The sequence below is a fragment of the Gymnogyps californianus genome, chromosome 2, assembly GCF_018139145.2.
Source record: "Gymnogyps californianus isolate 813 chromosome 2, ASM1813914v2, whole genome shotgun sequence".
Lineage (NCBI taxonomy): Eukaryota > Metazoa > Chordata > Aves > Accipitriformes > Cathartidae > Gymnogyps > Gymnogyps californianus.
In genome coordinates this window covers 56256035-56268589 of record NC_059472.1, presented here as the reverse complement: position 1 = coordinate 56268589, position 12555 = coordinate 56256035, and the positions used below count along the sequence as shown (strand labels likewise).

Below are 12555 nucleotides of genomic sequence, written 5' to 3'. Positions count from 1 at the left end.
CCTTCCACAGGTACCTAACAAATTAAAAGTGGGGAAAAAAGTTACAGGGCAGGAACGACATTTTAATTCGTTTTACTATGCCTGAGTTACTATTACTTTATTCTTGATTGGAACTGGCAGTGACGTGCACACGGGAAGGAGCCTGCTCTCCATACCATCTCTTGTTCAATGCCCGTTTGCTCTCCGTCACAAGAAAGGCACCCTGGGCATTCATACAAGCACATAAGGAATAAGTACTCTGTAGTAGTTCACCTAGTAATTAAAAATCAGTTCAAACCAAGTACTTTAAATCTCTTTTCTGGGTAACCAGGTCTCTTGCCCAAGCCCCATTTCTTTCAGAAGTAATTTCACAGACATCAGATCCCGAGCATTCTTGAATAATTTATGGACTAGAAGGTAACAAATCTTCTTCATGAATATCTGTAACCTCCTACTAATAAATAATTAACTATCTGCTCATTAACAGTACTAAGAATAAAAAAGCATTAAATGGCGACAACACGGGAAACTTTTTTAGTTTTTCATTGAGCCTCCTTAGATATTTCAGGAATGCTAAGACTTGATATATCAAGTGTTACAATATTAAGAAATTCCAACCAATAACATGACCAATAAAATTTATTAAACAGTATATTTACAACTATTTACATATCCTTCCATAGATTAATATTAAAATAGACAATATACAATTTAAGAATTTTCATTCAAAGGCATTTTGTTGGAAAAAATAGGCTCTATTACGAGACCACCATATAAGAGCAAAATGGTTTTTTTGTTTTACACAAAAATATTTTCAATATAGTAAGTCATAGGTATGGCATTACAACAGCAGACTAATATGAAGTATGATTTTGTAAATATTACAATTGTTTAGGTATCAGTTATTGAAGTAAAGGAGTTAAGAGTTCTGTGAAGCATGCAATACAGTTCAGTTTCAATTCTTTTACAGTTATGGTGATGAAACAAGCAGCTAAATCAAACACATGCCATACAAAAAAGAACTGCCAACCAGAAACACACTACACTTAATAAAAACTACAACTTTGGTCCAATAAAACATTAGACAAAAACAGTTTTACAGTTAAAATATCTATTTTATACAGGTTTGAACATTAATTACAAGACTATTTACATTTGCACAATATGTATAAAATAAATTATTTAAAAATGAAGACAATATTACATCTTTTTCCAAAAAGAAAACTGTACAGTAATTTACAAAATATAATAACATTAATAGACTATTTTCCTCCCAGTCTTACATTTTCTTCCACAGGCTCTTTCATCATTTTTCTGTGGGAGTTCAACTGTTACTGAAGTTTCATAACACAAAGCTTTATAGCAGATTTTAAGTATCATTTGTTTTTTGGTGGCTTAGTTATTAACAGCTTCCAGCGCTGTTAACTCACCATGTTTCGTCATCTTTTTCAGCAATAAGCTCTAAAGCTACAGGCAATTTTAAAATACAGATAGTGGCAGTTACTGGGAAACTGACTTTAAAATTAGCAGCCATCTTCTGTGTTTGAACAAGAGCCCGTGCCACACTTCTCTGAAAGAACACCTGAATTATTGAGAAAGGTAGTATTCCACAGAATTAAGTGCTCTGTCTTAAAAGAAAAATACCTTTGTGTATCACTGCACCTCAATCTCTAGTTGTCCAAGGGAAAGGGTGAGCCAGAAGATGCTAGTTGTCATATTGGCGTCAATTCAAAGTCATCATTAACATCAACAAGAGGAACATAAAACTCCTGAATTTCATAAATGCTGATAGATTTGTATGTAGCAGGATCAAGTTCTTGTAGTTTAAGCTGCCACTCCAGTCTCTGTACCGCATTTAAAGCTGCTGCTTCATGCTGCTGCCTCATCAAAAGGCACGTCTATTTTGAAAATTGAGAAAGAAGTTATTTCAATATTTGAAAAAATATTGCAACAAGTTTGAAAATAGAAAAAATATCTAGGAGCCTCTCTGGTGGTAGGAAGTAATTTCCCCACTATGTATTTAGAAATTTGCAGATTATGCCATTACACTATATAGCAACAAAGGTTAGTTTTTTATACTGCTAGACCCTCCTTTATGTTGTCCTTAAAACCTCTACAATAGCCTATGATATTCCATACAAATCTACTATTTATTCATCTATTTATTCATCTCATCTTCATAGCGACATTGGTTTGTTGTTTGTTATTTTTTTTAAAGGGAAAGAAAAAGAAGTGTACCTTTAGTTTGTCAAACTTATCATCAACATCCTGTAACCACGACATAAACTGTCTTGCATTAAATCGATCCCTCACCGATGTTTTGCTGTCATCAGCCTGCAAAAAAAATTTTATTCAAACTGTAAGTTATTTGATGATTCCGTCTTAAACATACTTTAAAACATAAAACCTACTTTGTGGGACCTTCATAAACAATGCCTCAGATGGAAAAATTCAGTCAACGTATCAAGGTATATACGAGCATAAATGTTGACCACCACTTTCACTGTGAACCAGCTGCTCACTAAAAATGGGTATTTTCAGCTTCCCTCAAGCTATTTACTGTACTCTCTTTTTGAAATTTAAAGTAGGAGGCGTAAAGATTTATGCCTTAAAGTCTTAATCAGTACAAGGCAGATTCTTCCACAAAATTGGTATCTCTTTGTTCTCTTTAAAATTCAGTAACAAATCAAATAAATATTCCCTCAGGGAAAAGCAAAAACATTAATAAAGGAAGACTTAAGGTGGCTACACAAGTATTCAAAAGCAATAATAAAAAAATATTTTTACCATCAAAATCCCCAAAAGGAGATTAAAAAAAGTGAGCAGACATGTCTTATGTCCTGCTCAATGAAATAATTATTTTTTTTAAAAACTATTTAATATGAATCTGGAATGTCACATCTGCCCATCATGAGAAACTAGATACTCTATAGATAGTCCTAAAGCCAGACTATGCCAATTTAACATTTAAATAATAATCACTAACTAGAACAAGCTGCTGTTGCTTTTTTTTGGGGGGGGGGGGGGGAAATACACTGCAGGATTTTGCACACTGTAGCAATGAGCAAGAACAGGAAAAAAAACTGCAAAGACTGAAATCTCTAGAAAACAGCTGAGATTTCAGATATCAAGGACAGCTGAACAGGTTGGTTCTAGAAAGAGCCCTCAACAACACTGATCTTGTAACCCTGAACTGTAGGCACTGAGGTGAGCTGTGACCAGCTAACAGCCTGTTCACCAGAAACTTGGGCCTTTTGCCTCCCCCATCTTTGGTTTGGCCCATATGACTGCAAAGTACGGTTCTCAAGGTCTGCCCAACATGTGCAGCTGTAAAGGCAAGCCTCCAAAGACCCAGAAATCCCATAAAAACAGTTCTGAGGTGGTCATTTTCCTGCAAAATAAACCAGATCTTTGCTTACAAATCTTTCCCAGCTATTTGCTCAAATACAAGAAAAATTTAATCAGAAGTGTTTCTTCATTGTAGAACAAAATTAAAAGTTGCTAGTGGGGTAACAGGAAAGTGGCAGAATGCATTACAAGAGAATGGTTTCTTATACATCTACATTCTTCCCATGAAGCAAATTTAAATCAAAGCAACAAGTTGGTATTTTAAAACATTCATTTCAATTATAATAAAAAATATATTTAATACTTTGCTGAACATTATGTGCAGTATTACAATATTCTAAGAAAAATTACCACAGACTGAAACACAAAGCTCTTGAGGTAGTGAGGGGGAAGGAGAGGCGTTTTACTACTACTATTGTTATTATATAGATGGTCAAAAAAGCTGCAATACTTGGGGGGGGGGATGACTCACAACAGCTTCTCCGCCAATAAAGATTCCTTTTGTTTCACAGAAGTCAAATACAGAATCAGCTTATTTAAAATCAATTGTAAAATGTTAACTATAAAAATGCAGTTACATGCATAACTCAGATGTATCTCAAATTTCTAAAGAGCTCAGGGCCTCTACATTGGGGCAGAAAAAAAGCAAAGGACATTCTGGACTTCAGAACTAACAATAATGATATTTGGACTGTTAACAGAAGAGAAAAATGTAATTTTTGCCCTATCAGTTAGATTTACCAAGGAAATGAATTTAAAAATTTGTTGGTATAAAGCTTAAAATGGGAGAACAATACAGTCTCCATAAACTGCAATCTCCTGCTGAATCACCTCGTTGTGCATAGCTCTAGTTCTTTAAAGATGGGGAAAAAAAATGTAATAACAGACTGAGGAAACGCTGGAAGCTGTACTAATTCTATAAGGGGCTCCAGGACTAAAGTAGAATTCCACATATGTTGGAAATGTAGGTGTTTCATTTTAAAATGCCCAACATCCAATGCATCAACACTTTTATTACATCCAAAACATCAAATTTCTTCCTTGCATTATGTGCTCCTCACAGTCACTGAAACAGGTTCTGACTGCTGTTTCCATTTTTGTTAGTTAGCAGACCTGTTCATAAAATACCGACACCATGAAATTATATTCTGTCATGGTTTAACCCCAGTCAGCAACTCAGCACCACGCAGCCGTTTCTCCCTCCCCCTCCCAGTGGGGTGAGGAGGAGGAAAGGGGAAAAAAAAAAAAAGTAAAACTTGTGGCTTGAGATAAGAACGGCTTAATAACTAAAGTAAAATATAATACTAACAATAGTAATAATGAAATATAATAATAGTAATGAAAAGGAATATAACAAAAGGGGGGGGGGGGGGGGGGGAGAAAAAAAAACAAACAGTGATGCACAATGCAATTGCTCACCACCCACTGACCAATGCCCAGTTAGTTCCCGAGCCGCAATCTGCGCCTCCCAGCCAGCTCCCCCCTGTTTATATACTGGGCATGACGTTCCATGGTATGGAATACCCCTTTGGCTAGTTCAGGTCAGCTGCCCCGGCTCTGCTCCCTCCCAGCTTCTTGCACACCTGCTTGCTGGCAGAGCATGGGAAACTGAAAAATCCTTGACTTAGGATAAGCGCTACTTAGCAACAACTAAAACATCAGAGTGTTATCAACATCATTCTCACACTAAATCCAAAACACAGCACTGTACCAGCTACTAAGAAGAGAGTTAACTCTGTCCCAGCTGAAACCAGGACATATTCTCTTAGAGATACGGCTGCAGCAAACAGTGGTAGTCCATAAAAGGTATGCAAAGTATACTGCTCATTTTATGTTTTAATCAGGACTAAATACCAACACTGAACATGTAAATAACATGGCGCATGTAAATAATATGGAGCTTGAGGTGATTTTGAAAAAAATAATTTCATCTAGTAGCGTTCAACATTTCACTGTTGGTCATCTGTTTTTTATGGAACCGTTCTAGTGACTGCCTTATAGAGAGGAGAAAAGTATTATGTGAATACCTCCACAAAACATTTCCAAATTTCACAAACCAATCTCATCACACACTACTGCATTCCGATTCTCTGACTACTGACAAAAATTATCTTACATTCTGATTTTTTTGTTGTTTAAGCTATATTTGTAAGCTTCCAAAATATGTTCCGTTTATGACTGAAATTCGATTTCATAAAAATCAGCAATGTCCTCATTTTATCCTTCTCAGAATTTCTGGAGGTGAAAGAAAACCAGACATGGTACAAAACAGAAAACCAGCATACATATACCCATATCCTCCTGTTATTGTACACCCAAATGAGGCCTAATCAAAGTAACAACCTATAATGTGCAAAATCTTAATTCCAGACAAATCAATGACAATTTTAGTATGGGAACAGAATTCTCTCCAAACACTCCTTTTGAGTCAGGCTAGAAAGACCTTTTTGTCTGAAATTCTGAAATACATCTCTTTACCTGAGCATCCAGAGGCACATTATAAACCTCAGCATCCAGCAGAACAGTGCAGGCACTGAATGGTAGTGTTTGATTAGCTAGCGTTCTTGCTGCTCGATAATGAACACGTAGAACTTCTTGTTCATTAGAAACAATAAGCTTTTCCTAATTGAATAAGATACCAACATATAAATATACATTTGGTAAATTCAGCATTTCCTTTTGATTCACAAAAATGTCCATTTGTTTAAACATTTCTTTTTAGAGCTTACACTTTTGAACAGTGTGAGAAACGGGCTGGTGGAGGGAGCAGCGGTTGTTCATCTAACCAAATCCAAAATTTCAATTTAATGATGCAGAGTGTTCCCTGAATGTCGGAACTGAAAACACCTTCTCCCCCTCCAGCGCTGTTGGCTGAATGTCATGCCCACATTTTCCACTTAGTGCTACTGAGACAAGTTCTAGTTAATGAAGAAGGTGAAAAATGAAAGGTATGAGGAGCATAGGATTGGGATATAGGTTTGTGAGTCTTGACTGTATGAAGATTTTTGTCACATGCTTGTCATGCCAGGCACAATGGCCAAGCAAACTGAAGCAGAAGTATAATTTGCAGGATAATTTAAATAATTTTTATTTTTTTTTTTTTTTTTTTTAAAACATGCAGAAACTCCATAAATTCATAGCTGGACAAAGATTCTTTCCTGAACTGAGACAAGAAAATATAGCTCACTTAGCCAAACTTGACTTACAGTTGTATAAAGTGGATTTGATTTGAAGAACAGTCTATTTGAGCAAAATAACCAAAAATATGCAAATTTTTTAAGACGTAAAATAATGTATGTGTGTTTACTGCTTTGCAACATAATGGCTCTAATTTTTATCTAAAGAAGAAAAGGTTGATTATAAAAACCTCAGAGAACAGAAAAAAGCAGCATCTTTCCTTTGGTTACAACTAATTTCTTTTCAGTAAGAACCTGAACCATGTTTACATTCTTTGTGTTTGTTATTTTATACCTAGCTTTACACTGAAATACTGAATTCAAGTAAAATCCCTCCCTCAACTGGTTTGTTAAGCCACACTGAAATCAACTTAATCAAAAAACTACCACATCGGGTTTTAATGAACCAGCTGCTTGTATAACTGCGTGGAAATCCTTAAGATACATTCTACGTGAGAAAAGGGTCCTGTCTGTGTCCACAAGCAATCTGGCTCACAATACTGACAAGACATCTAAATCTAGGCTGCCAAGGAAAAAGGTTTGGCAACCTAAAATTAAAGAATACTCTTAAACCAGGAATATTTTCTCCATTTCTGTGTTCAGATTCAGTGAAGCCTACAGATGTAGTTCTAACATAATTTTAGGCAGTTTTTGCAAGCAGAATATTGCAAATAATGTTTTAGTCTTAGAGCCACATGTGTCTTCTACCAATACAGAATTTACTCTTGCTTCAATTCTTTTAACTCAGTCAATTTGGTTCTGATTTACAAGTCTACAACCATTATTAGCTTTCAAAACTAGAGTCTGCAGCTTTCTTCCCACTGCCCACTGCTCCTGGGAAAAATCTGGGCCGCATCTTAGAGCAATTAACAGGAAAAAGCTGCTGTCTTACTGACTTAAGTGTTCTGCTCTAACAGTTGTCGAAACCATTTTTTATTTAGAAGTTTCTCCAATTCATAAATTTGGATAGAAGGCAGATTACTTCTAAAGCATTGTTAAATTGAGCAAAATATAGTCTGTCCATTGAAAAAGAAAAAACTCTAAAGCTTAAGTTGGGAAATAAAAAAATAAATTACTTTAGTCTTACCCTTTCAATACTGTGCTGTAAACGTAGTTTCATCCTTACAACCTCCTGTTGTTTAAATAGTTCCTTAAGTGGGTCCGACAGTGATGGAGGTGGTGTAATCTGTGGAAAAAGTTTTATAAATAGTATAGTGAATATGTATTTAACATATGTTTAACATTGCCTATATGATTTGAGCATTTATTTAAAAAAAAACATAAGCAAGGTATTTTTTAGGGAAAATACCAGAGTTTTGTACATTCCATTAATTATGTGACTTCAATCCATTTGCAATAAAAGGTTTTAAGGATCCTTTACCATAAAGTTAATAAACCTGACTGAAATGGCACTTCAAACTGTTTAGTACTTTTAACCAGTCATTGTCAGCATGCCATAGCTGCTCTTTAAAAGGGCTATACATTAGAAGATAGTAAAAATACAACTTGCTTTCAATTTTAAAGACTCTTTAAAGCACAACTGTTTATTTTGAGAAGTTAAAAACTGCCTAGCCAAATACAAGAGCAAAGTAAGAAAAAGAAAAATATTGCTAAAAAAATAAGTTACTTGGTGTATCTGTACAGTGTCACTGGCATTTTATATGGCACAAAAGATAACTGACCATATTCCTAATCTTATAATCATGCAGAACACAGGCAAGCACAAAAAGTACACTAGAGCCTCAGGCAGTGGCTTGGAAAAGTGTTTCCTTCTGTCAGTTATTCAAATAAATTTTTTTTAAAAGCTTATGCCTAAGGAAAAAAAAAATTAAAAATCAAATAGACTTGAGTGAGCTACCAACACTGTTATTGATTGGCTATACTCTAAACATTTTGCATTTTTAGTCAATTAGAGTAAACAATCAGTATTACTGTCCTGACTGAGCTGTATGAAAAACACTGAAAAGGCACCTGGGGAGCCCTCATGGCAACTGCAGAAATCAGATGTTTCTTGAGAAGTAACTAATAAACATCTTGGGAGTTTTAAGGCTCCACCCAAAGTTTACTTTCTCTATGCAAGTTCTGTCTGACAGTTCAGCATGGTTTTTAACAACTGCTAGATGTAAGAGCATCAATATTGCTTTGGAAAGACTCATCAAAAACTGAATGAAACACTGCTTACTACCATTGATACTCAGAAGCCACAGCTGAAATACATACCTACAGGTATTATACTCTACCTTGTACCTAACACAACACATAGACATAAATAATTCTATTCAATGATATGGATCCTGCAACTGTCAAGAAATAATACATTCATTATGAAAATATGGACACATTGCATTACTAGTATCAATCTTGCACCTATACACTCCAGTATCACAGTGATTTATCAACCAAAAGTTATTCAATTATTGTTATCTTGGAAAATTATTTCAGGACAATTTTTTCCCCAACTGGAAGTTAGCCAATGTCTTTGGAATTAAAGAACATATTGAATAACTAATTGCGGTTCATTCCTTAAGTTATTATTTGGTATAAAATGACATTCAACTCCTTCACGTTTCAAACTACTAAGCAAGATACACTTCACTTCTCTCAAAGAAAACAGTTTGGCTCCCAAACCGGTGAGTAACGTTTATGGCATATGCCATTTTGTAAAGTCATCAGTATTAAAAACAAACACAACAAAAAAACCCCAAACCACAAACATCTACTGGAATAATCTGCCTCAATCATAATGGATATCAGTGTGTTTAAGTTTAGCCTGAGATATACTGCAGTCTAGTTTTGCCTGGAAACTTTGCATTCATGGCACAGTACAACAGTGCTGTCATAGTCTTTCAATAAAATAAGACAAGATGCTTGTAGTAACACCAAGCTTTTATTTAATTCATTTTACTAAACCTCAAAAGATCTCTCAAAAATCTCATTGCTTTTGCTAACAGAGAAGCACACAGCATAAGAAGCAAGATAAACAATCTGTCTATAAATATTCTTTCAGTTTATGCAGCTAAGTTATCCAGAAATAAAAATTTCAGTTGGCGAGCATGCATATCACCTGAACAATTTCAAATACTGTAAAATGTTATTCCCTTAAATTTATAGACCGTTTAATTTTGCAACAGAATAAGAATCAACACCCTAGGAAATAACTGGAAAGGACTTAATTATCTAGACAGCAAACTTGTATGGACTTTTATTTAGACGCGTAAGAGAACTCTGCCTCTGTGAAGCTGCTGTTACATCACAGCAGATTATTTTCGGATCCCAGAACTGCTTTATTAGATTGCTGCTTTTGCCGATCAGCCACATACAGATCTTCTAACCAACAGCTGTTTATCAAACAAACAAACAAACCAGAGTTTCACCCCGACCTGGCAGCCCCCACGCCGCCCCCGGCCGGACAGACGCCTCCCAAGCAGCAGGCGGCGCCCTAGCGCTGCGCCGGGAAGGCGGGAGCGGCCCCCCCCCCCCCCCCCGCAGGAGACAGCCGCGCGGGGCAGGGAGGCCGCCAGGCTGGGAGACACCGCACCGCTCCCCGCCGCCATCACCGCGGCCTTCCAACCGAGGCGGGACCCCCGAACGCCCTGGGAGCCATTCCGCCCGAGCAGCAAGGCGCCATGCGCGCAGCTACGGGTTTTGAGCATCCCCGAGATCGCTGCTGCCTCTGTATACATTTATAAACACTCCAGTCAGCCCTATACTGTCTTCCAAAACATAAAGCTAAATGCAGGACTGAGTTTGTTTACCATCATTTACGAAATTACAGAGTTTTTCCTCTCTTCTTGGAAACACGGGAAGAGTGAGCCTTGGATCCTTAAAGTCTGCAAACAGGATTTGAGTAGTCTCACACCACCTGCTAGAAATCCCAGCTTGTGAACCAGCACTGGATTTGGACAAAGGAAATTAACTTCAGTTTCCTTTGAGACCAGAAAGTTTAAGGTTTCAAGGCAAGAACAGCCAGAGGAGCCTCTCCGATCTTCCAGTCAAAGAGATGGTTAGTAGAGAGGCCACAAAAAGCGTGTAAGGAAAATACGAACACATATGTTGGACTTGCAAGAACAGAGCACGAAACTGAACGCCACAAGGAAAAGGTGACCTCAGTTTTTTGTATAACCAAAATAAGTTATCGAACTAGTTTCTTAAGGGCCCAGACTCCGTAAAGAAGAGAGGGAAACAAAGGGGCCCTGCCTTCTCGAGCGTCCTCTAATCCCAGTCTGAGAAACTACCCAGAAAAGGTGGACGGAACTCAGCCTTTCACCTCTCTGCTCCGCTTCACTAGAAGGCAGCCATCAAACAGGTTTATTTGGTAATAGCTAAGGTTCAAGACATACCCTCACCATCTCCAACGCATTAAAATCAATTCAGAAAGTTTCTTGCATGCCTTGCATCCTTCATAGCAACTACCACAAGAACACCAACTCTTCACTCTATAAACCTCCAGTCCTCATTTGTGCCCGTTACAAAAAAGAGCAACACTGAAGCTTACTCAGATTCACACATACACAATTTTTCTGCAATTATTTTCACACATCCCTCTATCTCCCCTCACCCATGCCACCCAGATCGACTGGCCTGCTCTATTGCTATAATATGTCATGTATTTAGGAAGCAAGTTTCTGGTAACACCACTAAAATAAGCTTTTACCACTTAAGTTTCTATACCAATGCCAGAGAGACTGGACAGAATCCCTTTTACTAGAAACATATCTGCTAGATAGCCATCGGAAGCTGGAAATGAATCATCTTGGTATCTCTTCTCAGGAGGCAGTACAGATAAAGATGACTGAACCCCGCAGAACATACTGATCTAGCAATCTGAGAGGCAACATAGCTAAGTACAATTTAAATTTACTCTGTTAGAAGATTCAGATTTGCTTCCTTCTGTTTTGAACTGACCTGATGTCTCCTATCTTATGTTTTGTATTTGCATTGGTGAGAGGGACGCCACAATTCATACGTAACTATCCTTACAGCCTTAGGTGATATGGGTTACAAATGACAGTATATAAACAAGGCTGTGGAAATCAAACTTGAGTGCACTATCTCCTGGTTCCCACCTACAGGATGTTTGAAGTTCATCGGATAAACTATAGTGCATCATTAAAATTCCAATGCAGAGAACAGTATGTTACACAAACTATCCTGAGTCTCAGAGTGTCAGAGCTAAATATATTGTCTTCATGTAGACCTTCACACAGTGATATCTAAAACACAGGAATAATTTAAGAGAGAGTATCTACTTTCCCATAGTCTATGTAAATGAATGAGGAAAAAATCAGGTTAACAGAGATTAAAGAACTATCAAAGGAAAAATTAAAAAAAAAAATCCCAACAGAAAGGTCATTTTACAGTTGCATATTAAATTACGCATTATATGCATAACAACACGTACATGTTATTAATATTCCACAATTGTAGAGAGACTAGGCATAGCCCTTATTTTCACGTTGTTGGAAAATGTGTACAATATACAAACAAACATTCATTTCTGAGCATGAAATGATCTCTGGTTTAGCAATACTCCTTTCTACGGTATTTGTAATAGGAACTATTAATGTTTGTGTTTTTCAATGGTGACAAACTAAAATTATTAAATTGTATACATAAGCAAGCTCTGCAGAGAAGTTAAATCTGAACTACTAGTAATTTTTTAAATGGTATCTTTTTTCTGGAAAGAAACGAGAAATTTTATCAAAATTGTGTATTTACACAAGTAACAGTAATTGAACAAAGCACTTAGCTGCATTGTAGATGATTTTTCAGACAAACAAAACTAAAGTGCTTAAATATCTCCCTCTTTAGATGAAAACTCATGCTGCTTTCTTACACTTTACTCCTAATGGAAATAAACACTAATTCCTAATCATTTATTTTGGCTTCTCAGAATTTTTGTTTTCTTCCCTTTTGTTCCTAACAGCCTGGAATAAAAAGCCCCACCTGTTCTTTCTATGACTGTAGAAGATTAACAGTACCGTGAAAGCATATACAAAACAAGTAACAGTTTGAAACATCAGTATCACCAGAACATGTATGTGTAGGGAAG

The 12555-nt window shown here is 36.6% G+C and overlaps 1 protein-coding gene across 1 annotated transcript in view; it reads right to left on the bottom strand.

Annotated features, from left to right (window-relative positions):
- Positions 1-554: 554 nt before the first annotated feature.
- Positions 555-12555, bottom strand: part of ANKRD12 (ankyrin repeat domain 12) — a 70428-nt gene continuing 58427 nt past the window's right edge. The window contains 4 exon segments of the mRNA XM_050891352.1: positions 555-1877; positions 2218-2313; positions 5806-5949; positions 7591-7689. Coding sequence (XP_050747309.1) covers positions 1692-1877; positions 2218-2313; positions 5806-5949; positions 7591-7689 — 525 coding nt within the window. The 3' untranslated portion in view covers positions 555-1691.